Consider the following 16,989-nt stretch of genomic DNA (forward strand, 5'->3'; position numbering starts at 1 on the left):
TATATATATATATATATATAAAGGGAAGATTTACGTACATTATTTACACATCTATTAGCAGACTTGAATTTTTATATACATGTCATCTTATCTTTAAAATGATAGCATTTCTTGTCTTGTATGTAAGATTTAAGTGATATAAATGTAACAAATTAGGTGTCAGTAATGTAAATAAGTAGGGATTAGGTGGTATGTTTGTCTATGCCTCGTTAAAAAATGAAGTGGCGGAGAAGGCAGCGTATGACGTAAGTTAACAGGCATTACATCACCACACGTTTGACTGTTCTTCTCACGTGCCGTGCCCGATAGCCGTTGACTCCACATATTCTACTTTTGCATGCAGTATCTTATAACCATGCAGCATGCAGATATTCTCTCTATAAATGTGAACTTGTATCTTACTTTCTCCCTCATCTTCCTATTCTGTCTCTCTCTCTCTCTCTCTGATTTTCAAAGTGTAGAGAGAGAAGAAAGGGGAAGGAATTGATGGGGAGAAGGAACGGTGGTGCTCTCTCTCTAAAATCATTGAACCATATATCTCATGTATGCAATTGCTTGGAGAGAACCGTCCATTTCTATCAGAATATATTGGGTTTCCTCCCCATCAAGAGGCCGGACTCCTTTGACTTCGAAGGTGCTTGGTATGTCATATTTCTATTTTAATTAAATATTTCATTATGTTTTCCATATCCCAATGGAACAAAAGAAGCATGCCTTCGCTCGAAGATTGTTAATCACTCGAAAATTGATTTAAATTTTGGCTCAGATCGAGATAAACGAGCCGAGCCGCGGGCTAAAAATTTTGGATAGAGTTTTTTTCATACTGGTTTTGAACGGATCTCAGCTCGGCTTGAAATCAGTTCTTTAATAGTCCTAGTGATGCTAGGACGGTGAATTTAGCGAATTTAGATTGAACATCATTAATCGCTCGAAAATTGATTCGAATTTTGGCTTGGATCGAAATAAATGAGCCAAGCTATACGAGCCACAATTAATTTGGAGCGAACTTTTTTCGAGTTGATTTTGAGCCGACTCTAGCTCTGCTCGAAATCGAATCATTACTAGCCTTACTTTTAGGCTTCGTTTGAAGTCGCGTCAACGTTATGTCAATTTCTTTAAAAAAACTACATTCGTCGAGCTGGAGAAGCCCGGTTGCGGCCTGAAACTATGAAAAATTTACTCTTTCTTGTGAAAGAACTTTGATCCCCATTATTTCACCAAACTAAAAGATTTCGAGGCCTCGCGTTCACTCCAACCGAACGGAACTTCATCGTCTTCTCAAACGAAACCTTAGCTGTTGTTCGGCTGCAAGTAAAACTTAACCGCGTTAGTGTTTTGAATTAGTAAAGACGGATTTAAACCGAATCGAAAGCAAAATTAGGACTATTAGATCAAAATGTTAATAAATCGAAGGAACTACTATATTTAATATTTTGGCTGGATTTAAAAAAATCTGATAATAAATTCAATTAAAACGCATCATCAAACAGCCCCTTAATGTGAAACAAACGTTACACTTAACGGTCTAATTGTCTTTGCTTAGGCTTTTCAACTATGGATTCGGCATCCACCTGCTGCAAAGTGAAGAACCCAACTGCATGCCCCAAAATTACGAGATCAACCCGAACGGCAATCACATCTCTTTTCAGGTATGTATCACTCAGATCTTCAATAAACCTGCTTCTAATTATTTTTTTGAAATATTTACATATTTACCACTCAATTCCTATGTATTTATATATCTAACATTAAAAATTTAATTTTTACATACATATCGCATTACATGTGCATGGGTGGTATAAATGTAAAAGTTAAAATCTAGGTGCCATATGTAAATACATCAAAATTAGGTGGTATGCATGTTCTAAGCAAATTATGAGCGATAAAAAATAGACCATGTTATTTTCATCAAAACTACGCCTACAAGTACCTTTTTTATATGCCTTTTTATCTACCTCATATTGATAAAAGAAAAGAAATATAGTCGATGTGCTCCACATTAGTTTGTTTTTCGTAAATAATTCGTGTTCGGCTCGTTAAACAGCTCGTATTTGATTCATTCACTAAGCAAACAAGCTGAACACGAACAAAACTTTATTTGTTCGTGTTCAACTCATTTTAGCTTGAAATAATTTAACTGATTATGATTTAAATCTCGCCCATACTCTAAACATCTTATAATTGTGTGACCAAGCTTGTCAAAACAGCTGGTTCGGCTCCCTAAACAAACGAGCCGAATACGAACAAATTTTCTATGCTCGATATATAAACATCATGATCATTTTTAACTTGTACTAGTGCGAGAATCTGGCTATGGTGGAGAAGAAACTAAAGGAGATGGAAATCAGTTACATTCATCGGAGAGTCGAGGAATGGGGATTACATGTTGACCAGCTTTTCTTCCATGATCCTGATGGCTTCTTGATCAAAGTATGCAACTTCGAGAACCTCCCGTTGATCCCTCTACCAGTTGGCCAGCATGCAATGGTCAACGCATTCATGCAGGCAGGGCAGCTACCACCTCAAGCTGTAATAGCAGAAGCAGCAGTAGCAGAAGAACATAACAATGCCATTATACTTCATAGTTGTTGAAGAAGACTGTTACACATTAAGAATGCGTTTTAGGCAGCTTCCGCTTTATCCAGATAAGCCGCTTATCTGAAAATGCGGACCGCGGGGTGTTACCCGTGTTCCACATTTAGTGTAAAAATCATCTGCATTTCCGGATAAGCTGCTCAAATGCATTTTCCAAATGTTGAGGCGGTGTTTTCAAAACATCTTAGCGCGGATAAGATGCCCCAAACAGAGCCTAAATCATTTGCATATGTTTAGGGTGTTAATTAGTGTACCATTGTAACCATTTCATGGAAGTAATTAATGGGCTAATATTCTGTTGCTACACAATGCATATTTAGTTATATACAATAATACCAATAATCCAAAAACATAGAATTTTTCCCAACAAAAGCGAGCTACAAATGAAACATAAAAAATGCTATCAACCAAATCAAATCTGATATCAATATGAAATTTATCAATCAGAAAGATGAAAAATAAAAAATTAAAAGCGAAAGAGCTCAGTGCTGCTAGATTGACTTTGTTGAAGCATTTTTTTTTATTAATGCAGATAACTTATTACAAAGGAACCACAAGTTCATGTCAAGTAGTTTCATAGGAAGTCATAATTCACAATTGTGTTCTGCAAAGTTGGAGCATAACAAAGGCAATAGAGCTACAGTTTATTTAGAATGTAACGTTGCAGATAGTTAAGGCTTCAAAAACTGCACCCCACACAAAATAAATAGAGCAAATATCAAATGGAAACTTTGTTCCACCACTGCAAGATGTCTAACAATACACAAAATGAAAACATGACTTTAAACTTGTTCTACATTTCCTTCTCCAACAGCTTGGAGTTGTTGTTTTTTCTATCGCAAAAGTTCAGTCTTTCTCCTCAAAAGCATCTATATGGTATCGACATTGAATTAAAGAATCAGCAGTTGATGCCACATTGTCCAGCAGCTGCAGCCTTCTGTGATGGGGAAGTGAAGGGATCGATACGCACCCACAAGAGCGAGAATATCGACGCGAGAAGAATCGACCACACAATGACTATGGTGGGTGTTCGGTTTTGTCGTCCCAATAGACCCTTGAGGAAAGGATAGAGATGTACAATGACCCAAAATGAGAAGAATAGTTTTCCAAAGAGAGGACCCCAAGACTGATATCCACTGTTGATGGCATAGGAAACACCAGCAACAATCCCCACCATGTTTATAACCAGGACTGTGGTGGGAGGAATAAGGAGGCTTGTCCATTTGAAAACATAGAGCTCAAAAAACTCGCCGTCTTCATCCGATGCTTTGGATGTGACAGTAAAGTTTGTATCTATACCAGCAAGTACCTTAAGAAGCCCTTGAAATACGGCGAAAAGATGAGCGGAGGTGCCGCCAATCACCCAGAATTGCTCATTTCTCCACCAGTCCTCAATTCCGACGCCACTCCACTTCAGCTCGAGAATTCCAGTAGCAAAGATAGATGCAAAGAGGAGAATGAACCACATGCCAGCGTAGTTGCTTATCTGCGCATTTCAACACAGTCGAACATCAATGGTTTTGTAATCATATAGCATTGCAATGCAAGATAATGAGGTATGGCAAGCAAGATCACTTGTGCAACCCTATCCACGTGTTGCTAGTTACCTGTAAAGGCTAAGAATACATATCTTTTCCCATCTGGCCTGTTTCTTAATGAATATAACCAGGTAAGAAATTATGAAAGATCATTAATTTCATGCATATGCCAACTAAATATTCGATTGCATTCGAGTAGAAACTAACATAGACTCCAAATAATATAATATTTTTAGCAGTTGAGCACAATAAGAGAACAGATGCAGCACTCGCCACTTGTCTCGAAAAAATGAAAAATTGGGATTTATAAATCAGGACGTAGTTAGTTAGGATGATGTTCATAATGACAATGTGATAAAGAAAAAAAAACTAAGCTGAATTCATTCAACAACAATGTTCAACACATTAATCTGTATGTCGGCGATCATCATGAGCTGAAATATGAAGAGGTAACTTGTCTTATTACCAACCTCAGGAATGATAAATTTGCCTGTTAGAAGGCATATGGCAGGGAGCACACAATAGGCAATTAGTGGAATGGATGTGATAGGATAAACTATGGTGTTGATATATGATATCCTTGACAGAAGCTTCAACCTTCCACGATAACCATACCAAATGGGACAATGCCTGCTGAGCAATATTTCAATTGACCCCAGGGCCCATCTAAGCACTTGGTTAAGGCGATCAGAAAGATTGATCGGAGCGGAACCTTTGAACGCCGGGCGTGGTGGCATGCAATAGATTGATATCCATCCGCGAGCATGCATTTTAAATCCAGTCAAAATATCTTCAGTGACTGAGCCGTAGATCCAACCAATCTGGGAAACATTTTTTATAAACTCAGTGAAGCTTTTTTTGAATGCTTTTTCATGCTATGTTATTTGAGAATTTATTCAACCAACCTCTTTTCCCCATTCAGTTTTATCCTCATACCCACAGCTAATAACATGGATGGCCTCCTGAAGTAGTGATGATGGATTGGTAGATGCTGGGATGCCTCCCTGCTCCATGAATGTGGATGCAATAAAAATTGGTGATTGACCAAATCGCTTCTCCAGTCTCTTCTGGGACATCAACAGAGACCTCTCCTCTTCATATCCTACATAGTTGATAAGATGATTATGAAGTCAAATACAAAAAAAAAAAAAAAAAAAAAAAAAAAAATCCACACAAAATATCATGCACTGTTCATTGGCATCCCCGATTACTTATTTAGATGATAATTATCCAAGTTACTATTTGACCAAAAATTTATAGCTCATTTCATCATTTTGATTTATAAGATAGTTTTTATATAGTACAATACATTTCATAAATTTGGTAATACTTGCACTTCAATTAACTAGAGGATAAAAATGCCTTAGTGTGTCAGATTCCGCTATGCATCTTGGCTATCACTGCAACCACAAGTAAACCATGCAAAAAATTTTCTCTTGAAAGCAGCCTACCCACATTTGAGAGACTTCAGTTGTCGACTACCAATATCAAATTCTTCATACCAGGACATTATAATTGAATGTACCAATTAAACCCCAGAAGCAAAGAGTAGGTAAGGAAATGAAAACTTCTAACATATTCATCAAACCTGTCAAATTTGAAAGTATGCCTACACAAGATAGAACAGTAAACACATGTTCCCCGAAACGACATTGATCTACAAATACAATGAAACTTCACCATATTTTTTAGTTTTAGCGTGAGGGCGCTTAGCAAAATTCAATTGCAGAAAAAAAAAAAAAAATCTTGCAAAGCAAATTGAAGAAAGACTAATATTTACCTGCTCACAAATGTACGTGTGCGTGTGTGTGTGTGTCTCTCTCTCTCTCCCTCTCTCTCTCTCTCTATATATATATATTAAAAGAAATGACCCGAGGCTAATCTAATATTTACCTGCTCACAAATGTACGTGTGTGTGTGTGTGTGTCTCTCTCTCTCTCTCTATCCCTCTCTCTCTCTCTCTATATATATATATTAAAAGAAATGACCCGAGGCTATTATACGAGCCTCTAGTCATCCCTAATGTGCCTAACAATTTGAGTACCACCTCCTTAAGACCAATTGTGCCAAAGGGGATTCGAACCCCCAGGTCTTATAGAGCGGATGCCAACCAATAGACCGGGTACGTGGCGCTATGTGTGTGTGTGTGTGTGTGTGTGTGTGTGTGTGTGTGTGTGTGTGTATATAGAAGAAAACTAAATCCATTTGTAGAAAAAAAAAACCTTGAGTCTTACGCCATGTGCTAATTCAAACAGCCCGTCAGAGTTGAGATTCGAACCTCGACCCAAGGGTCTCACGCACGCACGCTTGTGCGCGCACGCGAGCATGCACGCCTGCCCGTCCGCCCGCCTAGTGTGCCTAACAATTCAAGTACCACCTCCTTAAGATCAACTGTGTCATATGGGATTCGAACCCCCGACCTGAGAGGTCTTTTACAGCGGATGCCAGCCAACATAGAAACAAAATTCAATTCAACTCCTCCGACATCACATATCAGCACCTCCCATACCCGCATTGCCATACCTCATGCCACAATAAGAGATTTTACTGTGCCACTAGCTCAAGTAATATCAACCAAAAAAATCAACAAAAATTTATTAGCATCAATAAAACCATGATTGAAATGCTTACCTTCGACACCTTCTTCAATGTCTTCTGTATTAAATATGGGCACAGTAGATTCAGTCCTCTTAAGAGCCCGCTTTTTATCAATATAGCTCTTATTCATACCATTTCCTTTCTTTCTTGAACCACAGCAGCTCTTAATGATTATATTAGGTTCCAAGTCAGCCTCAGTCAAGACAGGATCATACCCATACAAGGCTTGTCTATTAAAACAGCATCCTGTGCCCACATAGACAGGGCCCTGTAAGCCATCTAAACCTTTCATGTTGATCTGCAGGCAATGTTAACCTATTAGAAAATATATTTAGTTTATAACGGATATATGTATACGTTGTCAATTTGTTTCTTACATCAAAAAATACAATATTGCGATTGGCATATCTATCATGTATATCAATGCCATCAAACCTCTGAGGAAATTGAACATAACATGTCTTTTTTCCTAGCGCTGGATCCATTAAGAAGCACATCGCTTCTCGAAGAGCTTTGCTGTTGTTGAAGTAATGGTCACAGTCAACATTAAGAAGAAATGCACCGTTTGTTAGAACAGCAGATACTCGAATCTGTTCAGCACAGGAGAATTGGCATTCATGAAAGAATGTCACCTTGTTCTTTGTAAAGCATGGTAAGGGCAGTAAAAAGACATTGATGCAAACATGTTTTATATGGATTATACATTGGAATTAGAAATTAAAAAAATATGAGCTGCTTAACAGAAATTGAATATGAAAAAAAACTTCCTTTTAAAAGAAAGATAAAGCATGCGAAAATTTTATAAAAATATGGGGGGTATTATAATAAAATGGAAGCTATATGTTTGAAGTTAAAGAAGGTGAATTTTCCACATATTTAAAATGAATAGATACCGAGAAGGAAAGTCTTTCTAAAATAATTTTTCTGTATAGAAATTATGAGTATAATATGCAAATTTGCTAATAAAGGATAAATGAGAAAGTCTACATACCAGCGCATTCATAGCACCTGCTTTTTTGTGATGTTGGAAGCCTGGTCTCTTCTCACGGGAAACATAAACGAGTCGTGGTAGCTCATTACCATCTACATCAAGTCCACCACTGTGTCCCAAAAAGACCTGTTTCTCATAAATAAAGCATAACATAATGAGTCCGGAATTAGTAAAAACAAACAAACTACAGCTAAGAAGGGTACCTGGATCATGCCAGGGTGATCTCTTGGATTGTTTCCAGGCCAAGAAGTTCCATCTTGCATAGTCCAGCCTTCTTCAGGGGTTTTCTGTGCTTTAGCTACTAGAGCATTTATGCGCACTTTGAACTCCTCATATTCCCTCTAAAATGCAAAGTTAACAATTAAATGCTTTTGAAAACTTGAAGAATAAATTGAATTAAAAATTATTAGTTTGCACACCTTCATTGCCCTCCTTTCTTTCACAAATGAAGGCTGGATTTTGTCTTTCAAGTAATCAATCTTCTGTGAGAAGTAAAATTCAGGCGCTCGTGGTTCAATGTTGTGTTTTTTGCAAAATGGGACCCACTTCTTAGCAAACTCTGCCGTCTCTGAAAGCGCTTCAAATGTCAACATTGCAGAACCATCATCTGATACATAGCATGAAACCTTGTCGACGGGGTAGTCCACCGCAAGAATAGAAAGCACAGTGTTGGCTGTTATGAGAGGGGGTTCTTTAAGAGGGTCCACCGTACTGACGAAAACATCAATGGAAACCAACTGCGAAGGCTCTCCATCCCTATCATATCTGTAATGTAAAAGTTTCAATCATTTGTGTGCCTTAAACTGAGGGACTTTTTGGATCACTAAATCACTATGTAGTGATATATTATTAAATATATGTATAAAGAGCAGCTGTATAACTGACATATAGTTTTTAATCTCATCACATCGCAATGTCGGCCAAATTTGTCAAAATCAAGATGTGAACTTACTTAATGATTAAAATAAATGATAATAAAATAAGTACATAAAAACAGTTGACTTTTTTAATAAGATTACATTGTTTGAGTAAGATAACATTGAGCCAAACACACTGTATTTGATGGAAAGAATTGTTCACTGAATAACATACTTATCTAAATAACACTACTGTATGCATTACATTGAAACAAATAGCTCCTCAACTTTAAAAAAAAACAGTAAAGAACAGGGGAAAAAATAGAAACCTTAATGCAAGCCTGTCCAGATATGTTTCACGATTGATTGGATACCATTTTGGGAATTGATCCAGCAGCCATGATACAGCAAACCAAAACTCGCAAATAACTGATGTTAGCCACAATGGGTAAGCATTGGGCACCGGATGTGTTACTCGATACTGGAAGAAAAAGCACAGGATGATGAGCCGACATATGATGACTAATCTGTAAAGGTTGAGCTGGTTGGATGGAAGAGGAACTACACGGCTTAGAGGCTGGCGAGCATCATCAGCCCTGTAGAAGGCGCAAAAGAATGTGAAACTGTCACAAATATCCATGCTGATCTTTGAAAGAAAAAAAAAGAAAAAACAATTCAAGGAAATTCATCATCATCATTGTTTTCATTAGCTTAAATTCCTACAATTTGGAGTTGGCATATGATCCTCATTTCTCATTCATTCCTATATAACCCTTTATCGCAAAGAAAATATTTCTATTTGTGATGATTTAAAATTGTTTAGATAAACTGCATTAGAAGAGAGAAAAACTTAATTTCATTTCCATACACCATTGCTCAACATTCTAAGATAAGAAAGCAAACAGTAAAGGCTCATTTAGTTGCTTAAAGGTATAAAACATATTTTTAAAAAGTAGTAACTGTACAAGATTATACAAATTGTTTGAATGAATGTATTGATTTTGGACTGAGCAAATGCAATCAAATCCATCAAATGAGTGATGATTTCATTTTCAGACATAAAACGAGTGGAAACAAAATCCTTATTTTCTAGTACATGTTTCTAATGAAAAGCAACCAAGTGAGCCCTAACGAAATAAATAAAAGGATTTTGGTAGAAGGCTCTTTAAAAACAAAAGAGAAAAAAAAAGGCATGCTTCTTCATACATTTGAAGATCTTCACCATTTGAACCAGTTCCTTCAATGTCTCCTTTGCCATCAATGTATTTGCTAGGTACATGCATAATATTTTTATCCTGCTTAAGTTTCCAACCCTCAACTCTTTCCTTCCAGTCAACACTTCCCAGCCCGTATGAGTTCAAATCCTTTGATGGGTCGACAATCCTTACAGGAACTGGATCACATTACAATAGACTCAAGCCCAATAGATTTGAAAATCTAGGAAGCACTGAACTTCACAATGCAGCAGCTATAAAGTTACCTGGCAAGCTAGGATCGAGATATGTAGGACCGCGCTTTTCATGGGATCCCAAAGGACCTGATTGACTCCGAATAGATAGATTATCAGGTGTGGCATCAGTCATTTCTCCAGAAAACTACAATTAACAGAAATGTGGTGAGAACGGCTAAAGATACTAATAGAAAAGTGTGATATTTTACAACCAAGATTGAAATTGAGATTTGAAGCAGAGCTTCAATTTTTATTTAGTAGAAAGCAAATGAAAGTGAGTTCCTATTTTTGGCACTGTTATAAAAGTGAGAAGCTAATTTCACTTAAGGTAGCTTAAACGTCACATTCATTTTTTACTTTTCACAAAAAAATAATTTACTAACAAAAAAAAAACATTAATTACATTCATAAAAATAGTGAACTAATATAAATTAATGAAATGATCAGTAAAAATGAAACTTACTACAGTCCAAATAAACTTGAAACTAAATCTTTAAGTGAGTTCATGCAAAACAAACAAACGTTACCGAATTCACTTTTAAAACTCACCTCCAACCACTTGCAAATATTTCCCTTGAATAAAAGGGCTCTTAAAGAAGTTATCAGAATAGAATATTAATCAGAGCACAAAAAACAGCTTTAAAACGTGTGAAAAATAATAGAAGTTCAACGATGATAGTAATGATGATAATAATCAATACACACATTTAACAAAGTTTGATTATATGATTGAACCTTGTTGCTTTTTCATAGAACTTACCTGTTGCCCACTAGTTAGCCTTAATATGCGATGATAAGGTTCATGCCTAGATGATGAAGAGAGTTCAACAACTTCTTCCCTGCCTCCCGACCAAGGATTTGTTGCCTTATTAGTTGCTTTAGGGTGACTGAACTCATTATCCAGATCATCAACGTCATCCTCTTCATCATCACCCTCAACTCGAGGGCTTCCTGATACGCAAAGGTGTATTTAAGAAAATAATACAAAGTGCCATTCCAAAATGCAAAAACCAAACAAATTATAGTTGCAAGCAAGCTCACCAATATGTCTCTTATATCTGGTCTTGCACTGGGGACAGCATTTATTCCCTTCCTTTCTTTCATACTCGTAACAAGGTCGGCAGACTGGGAAAGCACATTCATTACAGGCAACAAAAACATCACCTTTTTCATTAAGGCCAATAGTGTCACCACAGATCTGACAAATTTGGCCGTTTAGGTTTTTCAAAGGTTTTGGCTGCATTGCAAAGGAAAAATTCAAGAAGAATGATACAAAAATATAGCCATGGAGAAACCTTATGAAATAAAATTTAAAAAAGGTACAAAATTTGGAAAATAGGGAGATAGAGCAAAAAGCTAAAAACAAACAGTTGCATCTGTTCTTTAGGTCCTTACAAGAAAATGCTACAACAAATAGGCATTTTGTAATCATGAGACTACTGCTGATACAAACTTTGGTTCTTCTGTAGGACAAAAGCATGGTTACAAAGCCACGCTTTGTCATAATTTAAGGATATGAACTCTATACCGGTTGTTTATTGAAACTACTGCTTAACCAAAATATAAAAATCAAGATTTAGATCTGTGAATATAAGCTTCAGTACATGAACTGAGAAGCTCAATATGTTGGGTGTGGGGAGAAGATTAAAATCTTGGGCCTCCCCTTTAGAGATCAAAGGCATCACTAAGCAACCAAGTAGTTGGTTGTAATATGTAAAAGGTAATTGATTCCAGTAAAATGAACGCATTCCATTACTCGAACACATTTTAAGCAATAGTGGAAAACTCGAAGAACAAAAGCCTCGGAATTTTTAGGTCCAAAGTTGTCCAGATAATCTTAGAGGGTGTTTGCTCAGCTACTCTCTCATAGACCGAGTTAATTTAAATAGCATCAAAGGCTCAGATTGAGGTAATCTATGAAGCAGCTGATATTACTATTATTTTGATTACTTCAAGCTTGGTGAATAAAACAAAAAATGATTAAAAGAAAAAAGACAAAATTTTGTTAGCCATTCAAAATTAAATAGACCACACTGCTCACTGAAAACCATTCTGAACCAACTATTTCCATGGAAGGAATAAAACCTGTTACTATTACAATGATGGAAGCAAGATACAGTTTGACAATCTAATAAGAAGATTTAACGTATTCAATTACCATAGAGTACCATTTCTCATGAGCAGAATCCAATTGTATCTTCACCACAAACACTCAAACCATGTCAAAGGATGAACATCAATGCATTGATCTTCCATTACCAAAATGCGATGTTTTTTTTTTCTTAGAAAAGAATGGCGTGAATGAGAAAAACGCTAGATTTGAAACTAGCGTTCATCAACAAGTAATATATCAAAAGCATTACAAAGCTTTGAAAGTATTAAAATAAACAAACTTTGATCCTAAATTTAGCCAAAATTGTAAATTTTATCAAGGTTTGCGGATCAAGGGAAAGCAACATTATCACAAACAAAACTCTGATCTACCAACCATAAACACCTCAAAATTCAAAAGAAACAATAACTAAACTTCATCATGAGGTTGTTGATTTGAATAACTCATATTGCCCTCTGGGGCCTTGGGCTCAACATTCCCGGGAAAAAACAAAAAAAAACTTAGCAGCCAATATGCGCTGCAAGGATTCATAAGATCCCGTGCTAAATCAATAAACTATTTAAACAGCAATATCAAAAAGAAATGATCCGATTAAGCAAGCAATCAGGTACAGTGCCCATAGCACAATCCTAGCCGAAACAAAAGGAAAAAAAAAAACCCAAAGAACGTAAGATCCACTCTGGATCTAACAAATTTGACTCCCAATTCAGCTTGCAGATCCAAACGCTACAGAAGAAACACATAAAACGATAGTGCAATAAAATAAAATCAAGAATTTAGTTCTTTTTCGAACAAGAACACGCACCGCCGAATCCCCTTCCCGGCGAATCATCACCAGCTCGTTCCTCTTGTAAGATCCGGCAACCATGCCCGCATTGGCCTCCATGGCTTCGAATCTCCAAACAAAACCTGCTTCTTCAACTACTTCACAGTGAGAACTTCACAAAAACATCTGCTTGCCAATTGAAAAAAAATGGGATCTGTCTTCAATTCTTCCCCAAGATTGCTCCTTCCTCCCTCCCTCCGCTGCATTCCTTCTTTCTTCTCTCACTATCTCTCCATCACACGCATTCTCCTCTTCCTCCTCTTATCTCTCTTCTGGCTTAACCTACTCCTACTATCCCCACTACTACTTCAATTTTTCACTAAATGACAGCTCAATTTTAAGAAATTATGCATAAAGTACCATATACATATAAATATTTATAAATATACCAGAGTGTTGATTTCTATCAAAATAGTTTTAAAATTTTAATTATTTGCTCTTTCGGATAAACTTTATATCTAATATTAATTTTAATATTTATATGCATGTAAAAAGTAGATTTCAATTTGTAAAATGTAAGACGAAGCCATTTTAGGATCTGTTTATGGGCAGCTGCAACTTATTGAATAATCTGCCGATAAGCTTATTAAAAATAATTGCTGATAAGCTAAGTGCAATGACTATTACAAATTTTTATTTTTTATTTTTGTAAAAGTAATACCGCAGCCAGAGAAGCTGCCACTACACCTAGATAGATGTTATGTGAAAACGTTGTTTTCAGCATTTTAAAAACGCATAAGCTGCCAGAACTCATTTTACCCAAGCAGGCCAGTCGCGTTTTCAAAAGACCACCACACCAAATAAGCTGACACAAACTGGTCCTTAGTATGATATAAATTGTTTGGGTGGTATAAGTGTAAGAAGTATGATTGGGTGGTAGATATGTAAATACATAGAAATTTTGCTGGTACATATGTAAATGCGCCATTATGAATTTCATAAATAAGTAAAAAATCATAAGCTGAATTTTGTCGTAAGAACGTATATAGGCCTCAATAATTGGTTACCAAATGCCAGCTTTTATATAAAAAATAAAAAAATAAATAAATAAAAAAATAAAATTAGTTGCGAAGGATTTTTCAGTCTTTGTCAAAACTGTCGGTGGATTTTAGTATTGATATTGTCCGTTGGATCTATCATCTGTGGTTGTCGTTACTCCGTCGCTGTCAATGCATCTGTTCCCCGCTACCGGCGATAGCAGGTTTTCGCTAAGCGCGACCGGGTTTCTCGGTGGAGCTGTCGGTGGTGGATCGAGAGCTTAGAATTTGTCGATGCTGAGCACGGCTGTAAAACGAGCTGAGTTGGAGTGAGTTAAGGTATAACTGGTGTTCGACTCGGTCGAAAATCAATTAGTGAAAAGTGTTTTCGTGTTCGGCTTCAAATTGGCTAGTTAAAATTAATTAGAAAAAAAATAGATGTAGGATATTGGATTCGAACCTGCACCATCTTTGTAAGAAAAAAAACACTATAGTTGTTACAATTTAAACTTACATATAAATATATATAATATATTATTATATAAATAATTTATGTAATTAATTTTTTTCGAGCGAAAATGAGCCAAACACGAGCAAACAAATGTTTTTTTTTTTTATGTTAAGCTCATTTATAATTTGAGCTTAAAAAATTTGTTCGTGTTCTGCGATTTTATGATTCGAGCTTAAAAAACTATTTTTGTTGGACTCATTTGCTTAACAAATGAGTCGAACACGAGCTACTTAACAAGTCAAACACGAGCTATTTGCGAACAACGAGCTTTTTCGACAACCTTAAAAAAATTGTTTTGTATTTCATCTTAAAAAATATTGAATCTCAATTATAAGATGATCATCAAAAAAAAAAAAAAAAAAAAAAAAAAAAAAAAGGTTTTAAGACGGCACGAAAGGGCACCGCTTTAAAGAGAATATCCAAAATTGGAAGCTAGAATTTCAGAACTATGGCCACAAAGAAGAAAATCAAAGACCTTTGGAAAAGTACCCAAGAGCATTAAAAGCTTAGAATTTCAGAATCAAAGACCTTTGGAAAAGTACCCAAGAGCATTAAAGCAAAATAACAAGCCATCCAAAAGAGTAAATGGCCTAAACCAATCAACAAAATTCAAAATATATAAAATCATAACTAGAAAATTGAAGCCTTGACCATGAAGAATATAGGCACTTCATCAAATATAATAGGGAGCAACTTGTGTGTATAGGAGTATCTGTAAATAGAAGCATACCATGACAAAAGACATACGAAATCAATAGAGAGCGGGAGTTCTAGTAAGAACCCGAATAGAGAAATTAGCTGTAGAAGTCTAAAGTATTTAAAGTAGAGGTTATTAATAATCGCAATCAATACTTTTTAAAACTTCTATTTTTTGTTTTTTTTTTTTATTTGATAGCAAAATTCACTTATTTAATAAGAGTGTCCATTAGAGGTCGTCTTTTTAAGAATTTTGTTTCTCTGAAGCCTGATATAATGAATAGTTATAGAAACAACTAAAAGAAAAAAAATATCTTACCAATAAAGTAGTCGATTGTATCAATATAAAAAGGTATTTGAGCTAATATATAAGCAATATGAAAGAAGTTCTCATCAGGTATACATTTTTTAAGGAGAGACGGAGAGAAAGAACTGTCAAAGAAGAGGTGAGAATGAGTTTCTTAATGTGCATTGCAAAGATCATATTATGGATTGACATTCAATCCTTACTTTAAAAGAGTGTCATTAACTTTTATTTCACTAATTAAAATTCTCTAAGCAGTAACAACAAACTTGAAATAGTACCCTTTCAACCAAATAAGATTGCAACAACGAGATTGGAGAGATTTTAATAAGAGTAGAGGCAAGCATTATAGTTGGAGAAAACATCTTTCTCTTTCTAATAGCATGTGCATGTTTTTCTATAATGACGATGTTATTAATAAGTTGAAGGCATTGATTAAAAGAATTACGGGCGGAAGGTAGAACCCACTTGTTGATATGAATGAGTTCAACAACTTTGATAAACATGGGACAAGTGAAAAATTGAACACTTGTTGACCAAACTTCTTAAAAAGAGAAAATTCATTGAGCAACAAATCAAAGAAGAAGAAGAAGAGTAAATTACTACTCTTGTTAACTTGTAAAGAAGTATTATTTCATAGTCTAGTGACTATTTAGCTTAAGGCTTTGCAAAATGGGGAAGATTTATTGTTGTTCTTATGTTATATTGACCTATACATGTTAAGATGCCAATCAGACGACTAAGAATTTGAATTGTGCCACAAAATATTTTTGGTCTTAATATAAGATTGTTAGTTTCTAAGTTAGGGAGGCTAAGTCCTCTGCATTTTTTTGGTCTGATAGTTATATCCCAAGTAATAGTGAGAATTTTATGTTCAACTCCATTGTCATGTAGGAAGTTGAATATGATAGAAGAAATCATTTCACTTAGACCCTTCGGGTATAATAATATATCTGAACCAGTAAAAAAATATAACTCCAAATTATAGATTTGTCGAACTAAAAGTTACCAGCAAAAGAAAACTATTTTTTCTTCCACTTCTTAAGCCAATATTGAATTTCTTTAGAAGTTTAGAGTAGTTAGCTGCTTTAAGTTTGAAGTGATTAATGGTGATACTAAGATATCCCAAGGGAGAGTTTTTGATGCGAACCCTATGAGATTGGTAATTTGGTGAGATATATGAGAATCCAAAACCATGGAAAAACATATAGAAGGCATCATTTGGATAACACATAGGTTAGTAGCCTCAAAAAGATAGTGAGAAAGTTAGAGAGACATTTAATAGATTATAAAAATATTTTTTCAAATAACAAAAGATTATCAACATATGTGAGCTGAGTATTTAGACTACCCAATAAAATCTAATATTATAGAAAAAAAGTCTATGAATATTGTAAATAAAGGTGAAAGAAGGCAACCCCGCCTCAAACAAAAAGAGGTTAAGAAATACCCTTCAAACTCTCCAATAATAATGATAAGGAAAGAAACTTGAGTGATGCATGATTCTAACCATGCAATGAAGCTATTAGAAAA

The 16,989-nt window shown here is 35.5% G+C and overlaps 2 protein-coding genes across 2 annotated transcripts; one reads left to right on the plus strand and one right to left on the minus strand.

Annotated features, from left to right (window-relative positions):
* The first annotated feature begins 486 nt into the window (after positions 1-486).
* On the plus strand, positions 487-2,592 carry LOC110018520 (metallothiol transferase FosB-like). Its single transcript, XM_020715856.1, has 3 exons — positions 487-641; positions 1,544-1,649; positions 2,299-2,592. The coding sequence occupies exons 1-3, from the start codon at positions 487-489 to the stop codon at positions 2,590-2,592; spliced, it is 555 nt and encodes a 184-aa protein (XP_020571515.1).
* Positions 2,593-3,302: 710 nt separating this feature from the next.
* Positions 3,303-13,236, minus strand: LOC110018509 (probable cellulose synthase A catalytic subunit 1 [UDP-forming]). Its single transcript, XM_020715845.1, has 14 exons — positions 12,948-13,236; positions 11,071-11,266; positions 10,790-10,980; positions 10,060-10,174; positions 9,786-9,972; positions 8,909-9,175; positions 8,142-8,487; positions 7,926-8,063; positions 7,723-7,848; positions 7,109-7,321; positions 6,765-7,029; positions 5,039-5,235; positions 4,604-4,954; positions 3,303-4,081 (listed from the first exon to the last, which is right to left on the minus strand). The coding sequence occupies exons 1-14, from the start codon at positions 13,026-13,028 to the stop codon at positions 3,494-3,496; spliced, it is 3,261 nt and encodes a 1,086-aa protein (XP_020571504.1). The 5' UTR covers positions 13,029-13,236; the 3' UTR covers positions 3,303-3,493.
* Between the last annotated feature and the right edge of the window lie 3,753 nt (positions 13,237-16,989).

The sequence above is a fragment of the Phalaenopsis equestris genome, unplaced genomic scaffold, assembly GCF_001263595.1.
Source record: "Phalaenopsis equestris unplaced genomic scaffold, ASM126359v1 Scaffold000024, whole genome shotgun sequence".
Classification (NCBI taxonomy): Eukaryota; Viridiplantae; Streptophyta; class Magnoliopsida; order Asparagales; family Orchidaceae; genus Phalaenopsis; species Phalaenopsis equestris.